The sequence below is a fragment of the Camelina sativa genome, chromosome 13 (genome assembly GCF_030686135.1).
Source record: "Camelina sativa cultivar CO46 ecotype springtype chromosome 13, ASM3068613v1".
In the NCBI taxonomy this organism is placed as follows: Eukaryota; Viridiplantae; Streptophyta; class Magnoliopsida; order Brassicales; family Brassicaceae; genus Camelina; species Camelina sativa.
The window spans coordinates 3,298,154-3,318,352 of record NC_141892.1 but is presented as its reverse complement, the minus strand read 5'-3'; the positions used below and the strand labels follow the sequence as shown (position 1 = coordinate 3,318,352).

Sequence of the window (20,199 nt, the reverse complement as noted above, 5' to 3'; positions counted from 1 at the left end):
GATGAAGTTTGAGCGTTACAATTCGATCGATATATAGAAAACCAGTGATGATCTCGTCTCAATTTCACCTACACGAATTCCATGTCAGCTTTCTATCGTCTCATCTCGTCATGTTCGATGTAAATTGATTGATATACATAATTTGCGTTTCGGTTTGTTTCAACAACTGGATGATACTGTATACCGAAGAATCTCATTTGATTTGAGTCTAGGAATGTGAAAAACGCCAAAATCACATATTGTTGTAGTTTCAATAGACCCATTCAGTTCGACATTGATACTGAACAAGTGAAGAAAGCAAACATCTGCCTTTCATATGCATAGTTGTTCAAGCTGACTCTTCTCAGGTTTCATTCTCCTGAAAATTTCATCAAGAACCTGATAGATCTCGTAAGATCTTGGGTGTGATTTATCTTCCACAGTGAATCTATGAACTTCAACTCCTACTTCCACAAAATAGCTATAACCAGCAGCCTTTGTCATCGTTTCCTTCTTCATCAACTTCCGCATCCTCAAAACTCCATCCCACTTCTCATTGGCGGCGTATATATTCGACATGATCACACAGTTACCTGGATTTGTTGGTTCAAGCTTGAACAGTGCCTCGCTTGCTATCTCTCCTATCTCAACATTTCCATGGAAACTACAAGCACCCAAAAGGGTTCCCCATACCACAGCATCTGGTTTCATTGGCATTGTTTTGATGAGATCACAGGCTTCTTGCAGCTTCCCAACACGCCCTAAGAGATCGATCATGCATCCGTAGTGCTCTAGCTTTGGCGAAACCTTGTGAACTTCCTCCATGGACTTGAACAATTCTTGGCCCTTCACCACCATCCCACCATGAACACAAGCTAGCAGCAACCCAACAAATGTCACTGTATCGGGTTTTTCTCCTTCTCGCTGAAGTACCAACAGAATATTATAAGTGTTAGAACTCTAAAGAACAGAGGAATCAACATGCTTTTGAACTGAAGAAGAAACAAAACAGAAACGCTCACCAACATGTGGGCATAAAGTTCAAGAGCTTCGTCATGTTTCCCGTGAGTAGCAAGACTACCGATCATGGAGTTCCAGGAGCACAAATTTCTCTGGTTCCCAATTTCATCGAATAAACGTTTGGCTACATCAATCATTCCACATTTTGAGTACATATCTAGAAGAGCATTACACACGTAAATGTTATCAAAGAACCCGTTCTCTCTAGCATAGCCTTCTAATCTTCGGCCAATATCCAATACCCCTAGGTTTGCACAAGCGGGGAGAACACTAGCTACAGTAAAATGGTTTGGTTTCACGGATTTGTCTTTCTCCATACACAAAAACATCGATAAAGCTACAGAGTAATTCCCGTTCTGAGAAAACCCAGAAATGACGGTGGTCCACGAGGTAACGTTCTTACTAGGCATGGAATCAAACAACTCCATCGCCGCCTTCGTATCACCATGTCTCTGGTAGCCCGTGATCATTGCATTCCAGACCGGTACATGGCTAGACATTTCGTCGAACACTCTGCGCGCACAACACAATGCTCCTAGCTTCGAGTAGGAAGTGATTAGAGCAGTGCAGCAGAACGAATCAGACTCAAACCCGGATTTGAAAAACTGCGAATGAAGCAACCGTAAAGGTCGAGCAGACGAAAACGAAGCAGAAGCTGCGAAGATGAAATTGAAAGTGTGGTGATTTGGTCGGAGACCATTGTGGGAGAGGAGATTGTAGAGGACGATTGATTCATGGGGTTGGCCATGAACAGAGTAAGCTTGAATTAGCTTGTTGTAGAGGAAGATACAAGGGTTTCGATGAAGATCAAAGAGCTTTCGGGCATAAACAAGGTTTGGAATCAGACGCAGTCGTTGTAAGAGATCTCTGGTTTCGTCTACTCCTGTTCTGATACACTGCGCGTGGAGCTGCTTGATCTGATTCATTCCCACGCGTCCACTTTTCTCACGCGCTACTAATGCGTTATATAAGAAACGGTGTTGTTAACTTAATTATGTATATGGGCTCAATCGTCGTTAGTTGCATTGCAGAAAGGTTGAAGATTACGGCCCATATAAGTCACCGACCAACTAACGGCGTCGTATTAAGTAATCTTGCAAGCAAATATCTGCCAACAAGTTTATAAATTTTACATAAAATTTTGTTTTTATATATAGATATATAAGAAAATATTTATGATATATTGTAAAATGAATACTATAGAATATATCCTCATTAATTTAGAATTTATAAAACTTTGTTGAATACATTTATGGAATGTTATTTTAGTCATAAATTTTTAATTAGAGATACTAGGAGATATCCCGTGCTTTATAGCAAATGAAGACAAAGTCAACATTTTTTCCTATAACTATAATAATAATAATTATTGTTATGTATTTTTGAAAAGTTATTTTGTTTGAGAGAGTATCTATTTTTAATATTGAAATTGTTTGGTAAATCTATATATATATATATATATATATATTTACATACTAATTATTTTAGAATGTTATAGTATTTTAATTTGATTCAAAATAATTTGTAAATGAAATAAAAGGCAGATAATATGAGAAACAAAAATTAAAATCTTAAAAAAATCTCCCAAATATAGTTATGAAAAATAATCATATTGTATATAGAAATATAAAATCGTAGTTTTTAAATTCTGATTGGTTTACAATTTTTTGAAATTAGTTAGTAATTTTCTTCCATAACTAATTAGTGAGAGAAAGTATTTTTTTTTTTTAAACTAATAATTATTTCAAAGATTTTATTAGTCTAATATTTAAAATACATATTTACCCTTACTGAAAAATTAAACATTTGCTTGAAGACCAATGACATGACAATGTGATTTTTTATACTTTATAAAGTTTGTTTTATATATGTACTTATTAATTAGTATGGTAAAATATCTGGCAATTCAGGGATATGATTTGACTATAATCTATTGTTATGCAAAGTGTATATTCTCTAGAATTCATATGTGTATATATATACTTGTCTACTGTGAATAAATAATATCATCAATCTACGTTACATTTACGTAGAGACGTAGAGTATCAGAGCAGGTTTAAAACAACAATGGACTTCACTAAGAAAATAGTGGTAGTATTTGCTTTCACCATTATGTTGGGTATCTGTACTGTTCATTGCCGTCCAAGTTTCAAAACCATTCCTTGTAAGATTCTGTTTTCTTTCTTTTTTTTTTTTTTTGGGTTATTGCTTACATGTTTCTTTTAGTGCTTCGCTATCGACGTTTGATATACTATACCTTTTTGATTTAGTGTTTGAAGAAAAATATAGATTTACTCAGTGTTTCGACACAGCACCATGTATGGGAGGGATGATGAAATGCATTGAGTTCTGTAGCTCGATGGGGACTGCGGATGGACAATGTAATAATGAAAACCTCTGTTGCTGCACTTATGAATAAGAACAAGTAATTGAACCTTACAATGAAGGTTATATCTACTTCACAAGAATAAGTCTGGTAGTCTAGGACTGCATATGCGTCCTGTATTGCGAGAATGATCTTTCCGTGATACATTTTTTTTTTTCTTTTAATCCTAAATAAAATTCCTTCTGGGTATAAATAGCATTTAACAAAACTTTCTAGAACAGGAAAAAACAAAAAAAAAGCTCAAAATTGTTTAGAAAGACAAAGCACAAAGCTAATTAATTTGTTTTCTTGTCATCTTCTTGGTCAGTGATATTCTTTGTATCCACAGAGTCTTTTTCACCTCCAAAACCAAACTCGTTGACACGTGTTTTGTCCACAGGGTAAACCCATCTCTGGTACAAGTATATCAAGAATATCACACCTGCAAAAACAACAACACCAAAATTAGATCATCATCATTCTCTTCTTTTTTTTGTGAATCCTAAAATTATCCTAGATACGTGAATCAACAAACTCAGGGAGAGATGGATTTGTATTTACCATCGCGGAAGACAGAAAGGCGATGCAGCATTGGCATTTTGATGACAAAAGCAAAGAGATCGTCGATGATTGTGTTGAGGAACTTGTATGTCATTTGCCTCCATGGTAAATGTGCTACTGACTTCAGCTTATAGTTGATGAACAATTGAGGACACATCATAATGAAACCTGCAAACACATAACAGATGGATCTCAACTCAATAGAAGCAACTACAAGAGAGCTTTGAACTGGTCAAAGAGAATTTTTAAGGCTTTTTACCAAACATGTAGACGCAGCTCGTTAGTGAAGATAGGATCCATGAGTACCAACTCTTGTGGCGTTCATAGGCGAGTGAATATACGGAGAACCCCGCGACAAGGAGGAGGAGCACATAGGATAAGAATTTAATGGCTATATCGTCATACTCCTTAGTTTTGTTGCTTGCATAGGATTCACGGTCGTGGAACCTCAATCTTGGAATCATTCCACTTCGATCAACCTGAAAAAATTATATGTTTGTCAGGGTATATATACGCAAGGCAAAAATCAGATTGAAAGTATCACTTGCTGTTTTTTTATTGATGTTACACATGCACAAAAATACTGGACTTTTCCTATTTTCCAGAACTCGATGCAGACACCAACTCCAGAACTAGCCAATATCATCCATGAAGTGTCGTTGTCAAGCAGGTAGAGGAAGATGATGAACTGACAGATAAAGTTCAGCACAACAGACTTCGCAGACAGTCCTTCCATAGATTTGTTCTTGTTCCAAAACTGGATATCTGCAAGCAAAGCAACAGAGTATCAGATAGCTAAGTTTATCAAGCATTTTAGAAAAGCAGGTGCTCTTTTGGTGTTTACCATTTTTGAATGCGAGGAAGTCAAATACAGAATGAAGCATCGAAACAAACATTGTGACGCCTAACAGATAGGGATTTCCTTCCAAAAACACCCTCTGCGAAATTAACCTTAAAAAAAAATTAATCACCGTAGCTCCAATTAACAGAAAACAATCACTCACATCTCTCTACTAGTTTCGGGTATCATAGTTAGAGTAGTTAGATGCACATCTTAGTATATGTAATATGGCAATGAAGCAAGCTGAACATGAAAGACCAGAATTACCTTTAGTTCGTCAGATTCACCATCAAGCATGCTTCCATAGCTACGGTGAATCTGGAAAGACTGATCAATCTGCTCAAACAGCTGCCACTTTGTCATGCTTATGGGGCTTACTTCCAGATTAAGTGGTAGCTCTGAGGCTGTCTCATTGATTATAATCAACTTATCCCTTAGCAGCCAAAACTCATTGAAGACAACTGTAGGGTAGTAGTTTACAGTACTAGGTTCCACCATTAAGTCTGCCAATTAAATTACGTAAAGGAAAGAGCAAATATGGACCATCACACCTATAGCATAGCGAAAAGCAATCCTCATCTATATTCGATTCCAGCGAGTGATGTGGCACTAGTTCCAAAAACCCAGAAACTCAAGTTTTAGTTCTTGAGAATTTTGAATTTTCAAACAAATTAGACCAACTTATGTTATAAATGGCATGGGAGATGATACACATGCTACTATGCTAGTGTCTTCAATTGTTAGAGAAGGATGTGTATAAAGAAAGAGTTGTCAAAAACTCAAATAATAACAGGCACATCATCAGTAGATATATAAGGATACAAGGAGCAATGTTTGGTGGTACACCATGCTCTGGATAGCTGTAAGGAAATTGAAAATGGTTAGCAAACGTTTTATGAGATTCATTGTAAAAACTGAACCCAAAAGAAAAGAAAGCATGCTCCATTATTCATCTACCAATTATCAGTACTAACTAACTTACCGAGTAAAATCATCGACTAGGTTAATTGTGACATTTGGTTTCCAGTGGGATACCCATTCCACAGGGCCTTCATCCTTGAGATCCGAATCCTTACCATTAACCTCCTGCGATGTCTGCTTTGTGTTAGTTCATAAGCATGTGTGCCATCACAGGCCAAACAATATCATAAAAACATTGAAAAAAGTTCTGTATCAAAAAGTTTCCTAGAGACACACCTCAACTTCCGCATTAGATTCATCAGAGTCTTTCGGATTTCCCAGCAGACTCTTCTTCTTATCCACTTTACGCTTTGGCAAGTAAGTCGCAACAGCTGAAACAGAGAAACGAGTTGTCCAACTTATCGAATACATAATAAATCTACCAACCAAAAACAACTGTCAATGAAAAGGTTGTTTGTGTATGAAAAAGGGAGGTCTTACGGTGTGTTCTGCCAAAACAGTTAAGAGGTTGGTATTCCGGATCGCTGGGATCTACAGGATAACCAGATCGAGCAAAGAAGACATGAGCATAGAGACTTCCATTATTCTTCAGTGCCTGTAACAACAGACATCGTAAGTCAATGGAGCCTATATATTATTAATCTAGAAAGAATCATATCAAGAAACCCAAATACCTATATCAGTTGAACATGAAGTTACCTCGGATGGATGATACGTCGTTAACAAGGTCCTAGTGCTCTCTGGCTTCCACACAGCATAAGGTATGTTTGTCTCGTGACAAATAAGAGCACCTTCATTCCCAAAGTCATTGAATTTCTCATGCTCCGAAAGATAAAACCACATATCCTGAAACAATGATTCATACATCATAACCAAACAACAAATCAGTGATCAGAAAACCCTGCCACCAATCTGTGTCCCAAGAATCATGTTCCAGAACCAAAACGGTGTTACAAAAAAAACCCACTGATTTATTACAGTAAAGTATCTGAAACACATATCCTGGTGAAGTTAAACTCGAATCTATACACAACCACAGTAAAACCCTAAACCACCCAGAAGCAGAGAAAAAAGCTCTGACAAGACCAAACTCTGTGATTCAAACCCAAAAGTAACGTTTTTAAAAACTTCAGAAGAGAGAAACGAAATCAAATTTGCGAAACAAAAACTAATCGCAAGTATCACCAGTGATTTAAACAAGAAAAAATTACCATGGGCTCTCCCCTATGAAAGAGATTGGACATAAGGTGAGAAGGCTTAGAAGGATCCGCATGTTTTTGTTTCGGAGAAAAGAACTTTGAAGCAAAGTAGCAGAACATGGCGATTCTAATGATTCCTGTAATACTCTGCCCAAACCCACCAGCTTGTCGTTGCTGTTGCTGCTGCTGCGGCTCGCCATCAACCACCGCCGCTGTTTCACCTGCCGGTGGCGCCATATTCGTAGAAGATGCTATCGTCGTCAGTGCCGATTTAAAACAGAGAGATGTAACTTTATCGTATCAGAGATGTGTCAAGCAGAGTCAGACGAGGGGTTGGTTATATATATTTATCGAGTTTATGTTTTTTTTTCTTTTTTTTTCCTATTCTTCGAATAATAATAGGAATACTAAATTTGCATTCAAGGACTTAACTAATTTAATTTATTAATTTTAACCCTTTATTTTTAATTGGATTTAAAATAGTCTATGTATTTATAATTCCAGTTCACTCAGAAAAATACACTCGCTTGCTTTTTTTATGTGGAGATGGAGACTGAGCGACATCTTCGTTGATTGATAAATAAGAAACATTGGTAAAGATTCTGCTTTTTGAATTTCTCTGTGTCTGTCACATATGGAAATCGCTTATATCTGTAGTGTTACAAAGTTGGAAAGAAACTGTTCTTGCATATCAGATGTTTGTGAAAATGTCTGATCCAAATTCTCTACCGTGGGTTTTGTTAATAAACGGGCGTTGCTGTGATATTTAAGGGAAAGATGGAGATTTTACGGCAATTTGTTCAAAAATTCAGACTTTCGTCTGGTTTTGGAACTGATCACAAGGTTTTTTCGGATGTTTTCAAAGCTTGTGCTTCAGTGTCTGAGGTCATATCAGGGAGGGCTCTGCACGGTTTCGTGACCAAGCTTGGTCATATGGAATGCACTGTGGTTTCTAAGTCGGTTCTTAACATGTATGCGAAATGCAGGAGGATGGATGATTGCCAGAAGATGTTTAGGCAAATGAACAGTGTTGATCCTGTTGTTTGGAACATTGTTCTGACTGGACTTTCGGATTCTTCTGTTCATGAGACGATGAGGTTTTTCAAAGCGATGCACTTTGCTGACGAACCTAAGCCCAGCTCTGTTACCTTTGCGATAGTTCTTCCTGTGTGTGTTCGCCTTGGGGATTCATACAATGGGAAGAGTATGCATTCTTATATTATTAAAACCGGTTTTGAAAGAGATACACTTGTGGGGAATGCTCTGGTTTCCATGTATGCCAAATGCGGGCTTATCTTCCCTGATGCTTATACTGCGTTTGATGGTATATCTTACAAAGATGTTGTCTCTTGGAATGCGATTATTGCTGGGTTTTCTGAGAACAAGATGATGGCCCATGCATTTAGATCGTTTTGTCTAATGCTGAAGGAACCTACAGAGCCTAACTATGCAACTATTGCAAATATTTTGCCTGTTTGCGCTTCTATGGACAAGGACATTGCCTATCAAAGTGGACGGCAGATTCACAGTTATGTTGTGCACAGGTCTTGGTTGCAAACCCATGTTTTTGTATGCAATTCTCTTGTGAGTTTTTATTTGAGAGTCGGAAGAATGGAAGAAGCAGCCTCACTGTTTACAAGGATGAGTTCCAAAGATCTTGTTTCTTGGAACGTTGTCATAGCCGGTTATGCATCAAATTGTGAGTGGTTTAAAGCCTTGCAGTTATTTCAAAAATTGGTGCATAAGGGGGATGTTTCTCCTGATTCGGTAACTATTGTAAGCATCCTTCCTGTCTGTGCGCAGTTAAGTGACTTGACCTTTGGCAAAGAGATCCATAATTATATTTTGCGCCGTTCTTACCTTTTGGAGGATACATCAGTTGGGAATGCTCTCATTAGTTTCTATGCAAGATTTGGTGAGACGAGTGCAGCATATTGGGTCTTTTCACTGATATCCACGAAGGATATAATATCTTGGAATACTATACTTGATGCCTTCGCTGACAGTCCTAGGCAATTTCGGTTTTTGAACCTCTTGCACCACTTGTTTAATGAAGCAATAACTCTTGACTCTATTACTGTTTTAAGCCTAGTCAAATTCTGCACAAATGTACAGGGAGTTGGTAAGGTAAAAGAAGTTCATGGGTACTCACTTAAGGCTGGTCTTTTACATGATGAAGAGGAACCCAAGCTTGGCAATGCATTGCTTGATGCATATGCCAAATGTGGTAATGTAGAGTACGCCCATAAGATCTTTCAGGGTTTGTCAGAGAGGAGAAATTTGGTTACCTATAACTCGATGTTATCAGGATATCTTAATAGTGGAAGTCATGATGATGCTCATATGCTGTTCAGTGAGATGTCTACAACTGATCTCACCACTTGGAGTTTGATGATTCGTATCTATGCTGAAGGTTGTTGCCCTAATGAAGCCATCGGCGTTTTCCGTGAGATACAAGTTCGAGGGATGAGGCCTAACACTGTGACTATCATGAATCTCCTCCCTGTTTGTGCGCAGGTAGCCTCTCTGCATCTAGTAAGACAATGTCATGGATATATTATTAGAGGCGGACTTGGTGATATCCGCCTGAAGGGGACTCTACTAGATGTATATGCTAAATGTGGCAGCTTGAAGCATGCATATTCTGTTTTCCAATCAGATGCTCATAGAGATCTGGTTATGTTCACTGCTATGGTAGCTGGGTATGCTGTACATGGTAGGGGTAAGGAAGCACTTATGATCTACACTCATATGATTGACTCGAACATTAAGCCCGATCATGTTTTCATAACAACTCTGTTGACTGCATGCTGTCATGCGGGGTTAATACAGGATGGATTGCAAATATATGACTCAATAAGGACGGTTCACGGTATGATTCCTACAATGGAACAATATGCTTGTGCAGTAGATCTACTTGCTCGAGGGGGTCAACTTGATGATGCATATTCTTTTGTCACACAGATGCCAGTTGAACCTAATGCAAATATATGGGGAACACTGTTAAGGGCATGTACAACCTATAACAGGATGGATCTGGGGCACTCAGTTGCAAATCATCTTTTGCAAGCTGAATCTGACGATACTGGGAACCACGTTCTAATTTCGAACATGTTTGCTACAGATGCTAAATGGGAAGGCGTGATGGAGTTGAGAAACCTAATGAAGAAAAAGGAAATGAAAAAGCCAGCAGGATGTAGCTGGCTAGAAGAGGATGGGCAAAGGAATGTATTTGTGTCTGGAGATTGTTCTCACCCTCATAGAGACAGTATTTTCGACTTAGTGAATGCTTTATTTCTTCAGATGAAGGAGCCTGTGGTGTTTTAATCGATGAAAATCATAAAACATTGCAAAGCTAGATCATGATGGTCTACACAAGGACATTGCACATAGATTACAGAGACAATTCTTGAGTGAGAACGCTACATGTACATAATCTTTGGGATTGTAGGCAGAGAACAAGCTTATGATTAATCTTCCAGGTTTATGGTTTGCCACTTGAACTGGGAGAAGTTAAAGGAAACAAAGGAAGCAGTTCTGGTTCTGTATACCCTGGTTTAGACCTTGGCGATGGATGCAAGTAAAAGCGTCTTTCTTTAATGGCTTTCTCCTCTTCTTCTTTAATGGCTTTCCCCTCTTCTTCAATGTTTGTTGTACAACTATCTGGTTCCCCTTCTACCAAGGACAAGTTAGAGAACAATGAAGAAGGGGTGCCCACTGGACTTGTTAAAAGGTTGGTATTACCAGATTTAGATGATGGTGTCGTACCAGTGGGCTTAAAGCTTAGAGGAGGTTTGACAATTTCAAGCTTTGGCCTCATGCATTGCCTTCTCTCATGGAGCTTTGAAGTTGGCTTCTTTTGTATGACGGTTTTTATCACTGTTGCTTCTGGTGGCGCTACTGCAGAGTTGTTCTCTGATGGACCTGTCAATCGCTGCACAATTTCTCTGAAAGTGTTGGTGTCGGTTTGGACAAATGTAGTGACAGGCTTGCAGGTAGCAACGTTCTGACTCCCTTTGTTATTCATATGTAAGTTTTTCTCTGACAAAACAGGCTTTGAATTCCACCTATTTTGGCCTCTGACCTGCGACAATGCGACCATTTATGCAGTTGGTCAGAAGATGTAAAATATTCAAACATGACAAGTGACTTCGGAGAATGTAGTCCCATCTAAAGAACCAATAAACGTCAGATTCATGCAAGGAGTTCAGAAATGAGAGTGATGGGATTGGAAGGTAAAATACTCTGAAGTTTTCTCTAAATCCGGTATCAGTTATCTTTCTTATAGACTTCCATTGTCATAATTTTTCGAAAACAAGCAACGCCAAACATTAATAGCTTACAGATACAAAAGAAGAGGCAGTCGTGTACTCAAACCTTAGCAATTTAAAAAGACCACTATATTCTTATATTATGGGGAAAAAAACAATAAAAAATTGGCTTTTCCTGAATTTGCTTTGACTTGGTGTATACTCAAAAATCTATATCAAAGTTTGGTGCTATTACTAATTGTAGGAATGACAATGAACAAAGCTTTTCATGTACTAAATCTGACTTCTCCGTCATCATCTTTACGGTGGTTACTTGTTCATATGATGAGAGAACTGTTGATAGCCAAAGTTAAACTTGTGGGTTTCTGTTTAATGCAACCCTACACATGAATTACAGAGAATGAAGAACAGGACGAAAGACATACCTGAAGAGCAAGACGAGGCAGCAAGTGAAGGGGAATTTGAATGCGAATGCTGTAGTTTTTGAAGAAATAGGAACATAAAACAGAAGAAGGAAATAATAGAAAGAGAGAGATAGAAAGAAGATATAAAGACTGTTGTTGGTCTAATGGTCACAGCTCAGAACTTGTTCATATACCAGAAAAGAGAAGAAAATGAAGAGGGAGGAAAATCAGGAGAAGAATAAGGGAGAAGAAAAAGACTATTGTATCCTTTTTGTTCTCAACCGTTTTTGGGTTTGGTGTTTTTGTCACATTTGTTTTTTTTGTTTGGTCAAACATCAAAAATGACATATTTTGTGATGAGTTAATTTCATTCTTGTCGTGAAGGAATGGAGAAAGGAAGTTAAAGAAGGAAGAAATGCATGCCGTTTCGGTTAAGGAGATAGGGAGAGAGGGACGTCACAGCAACCTCTCTTTCTCTCTCTCTCTGCCATTTTTATAAACCAAACCAAACTCTGTTTTGTTTTTTGCTTTTTTTTTTTGGTTTTTATGTTTAGCTGTAATGTGACGATGACGATGATATATTAACTGAACTCATGACAGTTTCTTAACTGCCGAAACTGACTCTCTGTTCGTCTCCTGTAACTGTAAGATATTCTGGTTGACTCTTTTCAAGGTTCTTGCCATAACAACATTTTAATCCCTGGCGTTCTCAAGGATAGGTGGCAACAACAATCTTTACCTTCTCAATTTTTCTTCCCTTATTTTTTGGATAATTTTCTTGGTTTCATGATAAAACTGACTGTCCTGTATACATTATTTTATTCACTTTCATAAACTAGAATTAAAGAAATTTTTAGTCAAATGTATTTTATTTATGTTTTCTTAAATAAAATGAAAATTAACTAACAGCTTTTAAAAATTCCAGAATTAAACAATCGAATCTTACCATTAGTTACAGATTTAGTCCGTTTTGAAAAGTCTGTTTATGATCGTTTGGATTTTGTAGAACTTACCCTATAAAGAGGCCAACAAATTACGGCTCTCTTAACGATCTTTATTTGAAAACTCTAAAACCATTTTGACTATAATGCTTATCAGTGGACATACAAATATATCATAAAGCAAATTTTACATCATGATGTGATTCTACAATATAACAATTTCTTTTGGTCTTTGTAATTCCTTTGATTATGCTAAGGTTGCTCTTTTGCCCTTTGATTCTCTTGACTGCAAGCAAAATAAGATTTTGATATTGTTAGTAATCAACTACTGGGTTTTGTATAAAAAATAAGAGGAATTAGAGAGGAAGGGAGAGAGAGAGATACCGATTTTCTTGAATCCAGAAACTGGCTATATATGTCATAGAGCTTTTGCTTCTCGGTCTCGGAAACCGATGGCTTAGTTTTTGAAGCGATCGACTTCAGAAGAGGATCGGTTATTATTGGCGTAGTTCCGGTTTCGGGTTTATCTTCTCTGTTCAGAAACTCGTGAACAGCTGCAAGCTGGGCATCTGAGAGAAGAGCTTGAAGATCAGCTCCACTGAAGCCTTCAGTCATCAAAGCTATAGGTTCTAAGTCAATATCATCAGCCATCGGAAGCTGCAGAAATACATATATTTGGTCATTTTAATTTGTAATGTAGTATAGATAGCTCTAATTTACATAATTGTCAAGGGAGACCATCAAATGATTGTCAGAATCCGATGGAAATGGCTTAGTCATATAGGAATTCTATGGTTGTTCAGATATGTAACATACATATTACATGAGGTTTGAGGGGCAAAACTGAATAGCAGAAATGATGTAACTGAGAGTACTAACCTTTCTCGAAAGAACTGCAAGAATCTCTAATCGCTCTGGTGGGGAAGGAAAGTCGCACATAAGCAAACGATCAAGCCGGCCAGGCCTTAGGAGCGCAGGATCAAGTAAATCTGGTCTACTGTTTATGGGTAAAACCATTATAAAGTCATAATACATCCTTTGTATGTAATGAAAAACATAAATTGAGGACTGATAACAGGCTTCAACATTGATGGCTCCGATAAGATATTGGATTTCTTATTAATTTATTAACTCAGAAGAATCCACCGTTCGCTGTAGATTTTATGAATCCATCAAACACTGAATATGATATGCAATATAGACTTATTCTGGTGTAAATACCTCGTTGCAGCAAAAACAAAGACCCCGGTCAGAACTTCAACTCCATCCAGTTCTGTCAGAAACTACGCAAAGGAAAAATATCACATGAGATGTTTGAACTTTTTGTGAATTAAATATGCAAAGACTTTGAAGTAACTTACTTGATTAACAACTCGATCAGTTACTCCGGTGTTGTCATGTCCTCTCTTCGGAGCAATGGAATCGAATTCATCGAAAAAGAGTATGCACGGTGCTGCCGCTGCTGCTTTTGAAAATATATCACGGACCTGAGAGAAGTGTGTTTTTCATTACCGGAAATGTGGAAACATTAGCTTTTTAGAAAAGAGACTAGCAAAAATAACAGTTACAAAAGAACAAAGCTGTCTGTAAACTTTTCTCTATAACCATTTTCAACTGAGGTTTCTTTACCATTCTACTCTTTAATACAAGGTTAAGACTAAGCAAGAAACTCAGACGAATCAAAATATATTCAACATTATAGATAAAGCATGCGCCACTAAAGAACTGAAAAGCATAATAATCATCTCAAAAGGTTCTTGGAGATGGAAAAAAAAAAGAAACGTATCTTTCTTACCGCTTGTTCAGATGCACCAATGTATTTGTTTAACAGCTCAGGCCCCTTCACCGATATAAACCGTAGGGAACACGCGGCAGCAGCTGCCCCAACAATGTGAGTCTTCCCACAACCAGGTGGACCATACAAGAGAACATTCGATCTCAAACGCAAAGGAGATTTTGCAAAGATTTTCGGATATTTTGATGGCAACTCAATCATCTGGACATTGCAAAGAGCAAATAAATTGCATAACCAAAATTTTATCTCTATATAAGAACTGGTTCAAACTGTAGTTGTAGCGCTACATTATATTGACCAGCGTTATTATTTCCGTCAGATTAACCAAGAAATATATCCTCAGGGTCTTATAGAAATATTGTTTCCCACTGAACACGACCTAAGTTCAGTAAGAGAACATCCAACGATATAAGCAAAAGCAAGCAGACAAAGATGCAGGTAAAAGATGCTTCCTTGTTGCAGTTACAATAAGCTAACAATGTCCGCGAAATCACTTACCCCCACACTATTTAGATCTTAATAAGGACAGTAAAATCAGATATGGCAATCAGCATGCTTATATACCTCTTTGATAGCATTTTTAATATCAGTCACACCTCCCACATCTTCCCACCCCAAACGACCCCCTTCAGAGGCAGATTTTGTGATGTCACGCATGGCAACAGGAACAAATTCATGCATAGCTCGAGTAAAGTCTTCTTTGACCAAAGAATATTTGGATAGATTATTTGATTCACAAGGTAGATGCCGGCCAATGGCAGCATGAACAGCTCTATCAACCAATATTGCCTGGAAAAAAAAAGAGAATCCAAATAGAGCACTGTATATTGACGGACAGAATGATAATCAAATCAAAACGAAATAGCAAGCTTGAACAATAGTATATATGTAACATGCAAAATCACAGATACTATATCTTCTCTAGTCTTCGCACAAAGGCAAATTTTAAAAGCATATAGAAAATTGTAAATACCAAGTCATACGCATCATATCCTTCACATTTAGCAGCTAATTCAAGCAATATGTCTTCTGAACAGTCTAAAAGGCGTTTCTGTATCTCGTGCTTCAGTATGGCCCCACGTTCTGAGGTAGCAGGAGCAGCCAGTTGCACATGGAAGTCAAACCTTCCTGCAAATATCATATGAATAATCACATGAACTGATTCGGTAGAAATAATATTTGTTAAAACAGGTTGAAGTAGTAGTATATAACAAATTTGTACCTGATGAGCTCAATGTCTGTGGAATTTGTTCCAGAGACTGGACAGAAGCAACAAATGCAAGTGGACCAATTCCACAAGAAAAATTCCTGTACTCCTGTTGGGTGAACAAAAATATAATTGGTTAACTAAACGTGTGTCAGATTTATAATATATTTAGGAATGAGTCTATAAAGGCATATTTTGGAGAACGAGTGTGTTCAAGAAGTGCAAAGAACAACCAATTAATGTTGTATGCCATAATTAGAAAGGTGAAGGCAGTTATCCAAACTATCAAGATAAGTGATGTTTGTCTTCGCATGGAGGAAGTCTTGCGTTCAGATAACTAAATTCACCACACTTCACAAAGCTACTCGTGATGCATACGTGGATATAATACTTAGGAACAGTGATCTGTTGGACCTTATATCTTTCAAAAGTTCGTACCCCATAATCATCCATAACATCTGTTAGGAATTTTGTAAGCATCGTAATCCCAACCGAAGCTTGTGTTCCCTCGGTATCTGAAGACGATGAGATAATGCTATCAAGATCATCCAAAATGATGACAGATGGTGCATGTTCCAAGCCCTCAGCTATTACACCAGAAAGAACTTGATGGATGTGTTGAACCTTCTCAAAGGCAAGTGCAGAACAAGATACCAGAATCCTGCACAAGAAAATCAATACTTAGATCACATCTGACCAGAATTAATCTCTTGAAGATAAATGAAGTTGGTGGACAAACGTAACCCAAACCAAGACCACTCACACATGTGCCAACAAGTCTTTCTGTTCTTCGAAGTACTTCGCAGCAGCTCTTGCCAATATTGTCTTTCCTGAACCCTATCAACCAGAAGCTTGAACCAGTAAACAAACAGGTTCTTTTTTTTTGTTTAAGTAAACAACCAGTAGGCAAAATGAGGAATTAAGAAACGACTGCAAGGGGAAACAATGTTATAAGATTTTACGGGCGAACACATCTAAAATTCAAGATAAACATTCAGATACTCATGCCTGGCCAAAGGGATAGCCTTTGAATGGGTAAGGTACTAACATTGCGAGAGAAGGAATCAATTGGGAATTAAGGGCCAAAATAAAAAGAACGAAATTCATATTTGAGGGATACCCGATGGAACAACTAAATTGAGAACTCACAGGAGGCCCATATATGAGAATATGTCCAGGTGATGGAATACTGAACTTGCTAAACCACATTGCGGCTGCAGGAGACAACAACACGGTCATCCCTGCATAATAGCATTGTTGGCTTTAGGAACAGATCCATTCACAAACATTCTTTAGATGCAAACAAAGACGCAGGTTAAAATCAACCATATACGAAGATTATTAAAAAAAATTAGATTATCAAGCAATTTTTCAGTTGAGGTCAAACAATTTATTCAAAGACATTTCTCATATGCAACTAGAACACATGCTATAACAAAAGCTAATACAGAATGAAACCATAAGTTTAAGCTAAATCTATGCTATCAGAATTTAAGCATGAGCTATGTCTGTCTTACTTCTTCGAATTGTCCCAGGGTAAATATATCTTAACAGGTGCCCCTTTAGCCGAACAACACTTATAGCCTTATTTAATATTTATATGCAACCACAGATATATATGATTATGCATACGACATCATGTTTTAAAGATTCAAGCAAGATGAAGCTAAGAAAGTGAAACCTACGCTTGATAACATCCAACACAACTGGGCCCATCCACGTCAAGGAAGAGATTTCCGGGGAAACACCTTTATTAAAGTGTGTTTCTTTAGGAGACGTCGTCCAATATATCGGGTCGCCAAGATTCATCTTCGCAAGCACTGGCTCAATATGCACCTCATTGTCCCTCTTCTCACTTCTATCCAGGCTAAGCTCATACACAGCGAATTTATCACCAAGCAAAGACTCATCAGAGACCTTCATGACGTACAAAATTTCTAAAGGAGCGTTTTTATCCTTCTTCCCACTTTCCCAACTATCATTAACAGAAGACCGCCTATCTCTTGATTTATAAGATTCGAGCCCTCTTACTTCGAAATGGAAAAACGTTTCTCTTCCTACAATTAACGAACTAACATCAACTCCTGTGACTGACGCAATAGCATCAAGCTGTGCCAATGACCACAGGCGAGTAAGGCATTCCAATGCTTTTTTATTCTTAACTTGATAGGCATTATCTTGATTTCCTTTGCCATGCAAACCCTCAGATGAAAGAGCTGTAACAACCTTATCGTGCCCAGACCAGTCAACAACATCCATATAGGTGCTCAAGCCAGAAGGTGGATGACTGCCTTTTCTACTAGAATTATGATTACCAAGAATATTTGTACCTCTATCCAGCACCTTTTCCTTTTCAGAAATCTTGAAGACGCAAGGAGAAAGTGAAAAAGCAGGAATTTCTTTGTGTACTTTTACATTGCATCCCCTTAAGTAAACCCCTGCAACAAATGATAACTCTTACTCAGATAATTATGTTTCTGTGATAACAAAGCTCAATTGAGAATGGTAAAATGCACAAAGATGCTTCTTATTATTTTTTGGATTCACCAGCACGATAACTGAAAAATATCTTACAAGTTTATTTCCTGATATTCACAACATTAAAAGCAAAAACAAAAATTCTAGTGTCGCATATTGTTAATAACCAGTCAATTTAACTTCAGGTCAGCCTTTCCGTAGATTTTAATGACCAAGCTGAACAGGTGGATAAGATTTTTACAAGTAACATCAAAATTTTGGACGTACAAAAAACAAAAGCATCTGTATGTTTAAGCAAAAATTTACTCACATGAGTGTAGGCCTGCTCCTAGATAGAGACGAAGAGACTCAGGCATCATTAGATGTCCAAGAGCAGCTAAATCTGAAAAGACAAGACGAAGAATCGCTTGACGGGGCTCTTTCTTTGCGCTTGGAGTGCCATTTTCCGCCACCTTTGAAGCTTCACTGTTTTTCATATCTAATGCTTCATCCTTTTTTGCACTACCTTTCAAGGGTATTCTAGGGGATACAGATATCAACTGAAGAGATTCTAGAGAAAATTTCTTGGCGGTTTCTGGATGAATATAGGCAATGGAAGTGAGGGCTACCCTTAGCTCAAATCCTTTGACATCAGCATCACGAAAGGCTGATTTATCAGTATCTTGTACACGTAATAGAACCTTCAGATCGTTACATTCTTTTTCTGGAGCAAAAGCATAAGGACTCTTTTTTGCATTGAGGTTTCTGTCTCGTCTCTTTGGAGCCACAGCCACTTCAGTTCCTGGCACAAGTTGTACTGAAAACGAGCCACCAGTAAAGACAATTCTGTCAGTAATAAAATTGTAATGAATGTAAGCATAAGATCATGATCTTACCCGCCCTTTTCCTATCCAAGGGAAGATAAGTTATAAGAAGAAGAAACTTTAAAAGTATAGACAACGATAATAGAACAAAAGTGCGGAATAAAGATGGTCTTACCCACCCCTTTTGATGGAAATGTTGAAACCACGGAAAATCTTATCACAGTTCGGTCATGCAACCACAAAGGGAATTTCATGGTCTCATGTAGTATCCTCACCTAAAACACATGTTCCGAAAGTTACTCAGCAGAGCATTTTTCTAATTGATTATGCCATCGTCACAAACTATCGAATCTAGTACGAAGCATGAAGATATAGAGTAAGCAGAGAAATGAAAGGAGCAGAGGGAAACAAGACACCGATGCTAAAATTCCAAATCAACTAGAAAGCTAGACATTTACTTTGTGTGTAAAATCAAAATCTTTTGAACTGATGATAAGAATAGAGGAACAATGGAAGAGTTAACAATCCCATATCTAGAGAAAAATAACTAACCTGACTAAGTATAGCAGCCTCGGCAAGTTCAGCATTGAGCTCAAGAACTTCCCAGTCATCTTCAGTATCTGGTTCGACTGTTACTAAAGTAGCCTTGGGCACATTAGGAAGAACGCGAATTTGAACAACTGTACCATCCGGCAACGATATGCTTTCCGCAAACACTCGAGCGACCTTATTGACATAAAACAAAATTCAAAACAGGAGAAAATGAAAAGAGTACCAGACCTCCAAAACCGAAGTATAATACTGGGTTTGACTAAACGAAATCAAATCTAGAGAGTAAGAGAGAGAGAGAGAGAGAGAGAGAGAGAGAGAGAAACCTCGATCGCAGAAGAGGATGAGCTAGAGCCAGACCAAGCTACTGACCAACGGCGATCACCGGAGCGTAGCTCAACAGGGAGAAGCGGAGGAAGAGGGGAGGAGCTAGTGGATTGAAGCGCATGAAGTAGCTGACGAGGTAATGAGACGAAACAGTCTACGCCGGCGACGGTACGAACCACCGCTTCCGTTTCCATCGCGCCGTTGAGAAATATTTGCCGATTTCGAGACTGGTACAATTTTCCAAGCTTATCATCTTCTTCGTCGAATTGCTAGCCTCGTTTTTGGGCTTCAGTACTCTAAATTTGGGCTTTCTAGTTTCCTAATTGGGTCTTTTTAAACTTAGGGATTATTGGTTTTGAGAGTTTCAATACAATTTTAACGAAAATGTAAATGTAATTTGAGAGTTGTTTATTCAAGACTTTTTTTTAACTCTTTCGGTGTTATTAGACTATTAGTATTTGTTAAAAGCTATCTAAAATTTTCTAGTATTATTGGATTAAGAGTTTTATAAAATCATTAAAAGTTTTATGTTATTCAA

The 20,199-nt window shown here is 37.8% G+C and overlaps 6 protein-coding genes across 40 annotated transcripts; 2 read left to right on the top strand and 4 right to left on the bottom strand.

Annotated features, from left to right (window-relative positions):
* Positions 1-181: 181 nt before the first annotated feature.
* On the bottom strand, positions 182-1,955 carry LOC104734878 (pentatricopeptide repeat-containing protein At5g08510). The gene is made up of 2 exons (XM_010454555.2): positions 1,002-1,955; positions 182-903 (listed from the first exon to the last, which is right to left on the bottom strand). The coding sequence occupies exons 1-2, from the start codon at positions 1,923-1,925 to the stop codon at positions 313-315; spliced, it is 1,515 nt and encodes a 504-aa protein (XP_010452857.2). The 5' UTR covers positions 1,926-1,955; the 3' UTR covers positions 182-312.
* Positions 1,956-3,010: 1,055 nt separating this feature from the next.
* On the top strand, positions 3,011-3,578 carry LOC109128290 (defensin-like protein 109). The gene is made up of 2 exons (XM_019234340.2): positions 3,011-3,163; positions 3,270-3,578. The coding sequence occupies exons 1-2, from the start codon at positions 3,067-3,069 to the stop codon at positions 3,416-3,418; spliced, it is 246 nt and encodes an 81-aa protein (XP_019089885.1). The 5' UTR covers positions 3,011-3,066; the 3' UTR covers positions 3,419-3,578.
* LOC104734877 (uncharacterized) lies at positions 3,519-7,248 on the bottom strand. Of its 7 annotated transcripts, none has more exons than XM_010454551.3 (12): positions 6,899-7,248; positions 6,387-6,533; positions 6,168-6,282; positions 5,964-6,058; positions 5,749-5,861; positions 5,589-5,626; positions 5,034-5,269; positions 4,770-4,863; positions 4,494-4,690; positions 4,185-4,404; positions 3,926-4,093; positions 3,519-3,806 (listed from the first exon to the last, which is right to left on the bottom strand). In XM_010454551.3, exons 1-12 carry the CDS (start codon positions 7,121-7,123, stop codon positions 3,661-3,663), a joined length of 1,794 nt encoding a protein of 597 aa, XP_010452853.2. In that variant the 5' UTR covers positions 7,124-7,248; the 3' UTR covers positions 3,519-3,660. The 7 variants fall into 7 exon arrangements, with proteins under 7 accessions (XP_010452853.2, XP_087338438.1, XP_010452856.2 ...); XM_087482312.1 differs by having other exon boundaries at positions 4,500-4,690; positions 6,899-7,244; XM_010454554.3 differs by having other exon boundaries at positions 4,515-4,690; positions 6,899-7,244.
* Positions 7,249-7,356: 108 nt separating this feature from the next.
* Positions 7,357-12,258, top strand: LOC104734873 (putative pentatricopeptide repeat-containing protein At5g08490). Of its 5 annotated transcripts, none has more exons than XM_087480992.1 (4): positions 7,408-8,585; positions 8,690-10,881; positions 10,997-11,121; positions 11,555-12,258. In XM_087480992.1, the coding sequence occupies exons 1-2, from the start codon at positions 8,574-8,576 to the stop codon at positions 10,211-10,213; spliced, it is 1,536 nt and encodes a 511-aa protein (XP_087337118.1). In that variant the 5' UTR covers positions 7,408-8,573; the 3' UTR covers positions 10,214-10,881; positions 10,997-11,121; positions 11,555-12,258. The 5 variants fall into 5 exon arrangements, with proteins under 5 accessions (XP_087337114.1, XP_087337115.1, XP_087337118.1 ...); XM_087480991.1 differs by having other exon boundaries at positions 7,408-9,758; positions 9,851-10,881; XM_087480990.1 differs by having other exon boundaries at positions 7,412-9,758; positions 9,851-10,915.
* On the bottom strand, positions 10,158-11,716 carry LOC104734874 (VQ motif-containing protein 31-like). Of its 7 annotated transcripts, none has more exons than XM_010454548.3 (3): positions 11,583-11,716; positions 10,655-10,970; positions 10,158-10,561 (listed from the first exon to the last, which is right to left on the bottom strand). In XM_010454548.3, exons 2-3 carry the CDS (start codon positions 10,911-10,913, stop codon positions 10,371-10,373), a joined length of 450 nt encoding a protein of 149 aa, XP_010452850.2. In that variant the 5' UTR covers positions 10,914-10,970; positions 11,583-11,716; the 3' UTR covers positions 10,158-10,370. The 7 variants fall into 7 exon arrangements, with proteins under 7 accessions (XP_010452850.2, XP_087337120.1, XP_087337122.1 ...); XM_087480994.1 differs by having other exon boundaries at positions 10,158-10,558; XM_087480996.1 differs by having other exon boundaries at positions 10,158-10,549.
* Positions 12,259-12,594: 336 nt separating the features above from the next.
* LOC104734871 (peroxisomal ATPase PEX1) lies at positions 12,595-19,965 on the bottom strand. 19 transcript variants are annotated; one of them, XM_087480979.1, is made up of 17 exons: positions 19,661-19,965; positions 19,338-19,511; positions 18,965-19,060; positions 18,293-18,778; positions 17,190-17,942; positions 16,654-16,745; positions 16,268-16,341; positions 15,919-16,165; positions 15,520-15,613; positions 15,271-15,425; positions 14,862-15,086; positions 14,298-14,498; positions 13,864-13,989; positions 13,724-13,785; positions 13,382-13,499; positions 12,887-13,159; positions 12,595-12,788 (listed from the first exon to the last, which is right to left on the bottom strand). In XM_087480979.1, the coding sequence occupies exons 4-17, from the start codon at positions 18,456-18,458 to the stop codon at positions 12,750-12,752; spliced, it is 2,625 nt and encodes an 874-aa protein (XP_087337105.1). In that variant the 5' UTR covers positions 18,459-18,778; positions 18,965-19,060; positions 19,338-19,511; positions 19,661-19,965; the 3' UTR covers positions 12,595-12,749. The 19 variants fall into 19 exon arrangements, 17 of the variants coding, with proteins under 17 accessions (XP_087337105.1, XP_087337107.1, XP_087337109.1 ...); XM_087480981.1 differs by having other exon boundaries at positions 15,943-16,165; XM_087480983.1 differs by having other exon boundaries at positions 13,382-13,496; positions 15,943-16,165.
* Positions 19,966-20,199: the final 234 nt, after the last annotated feature.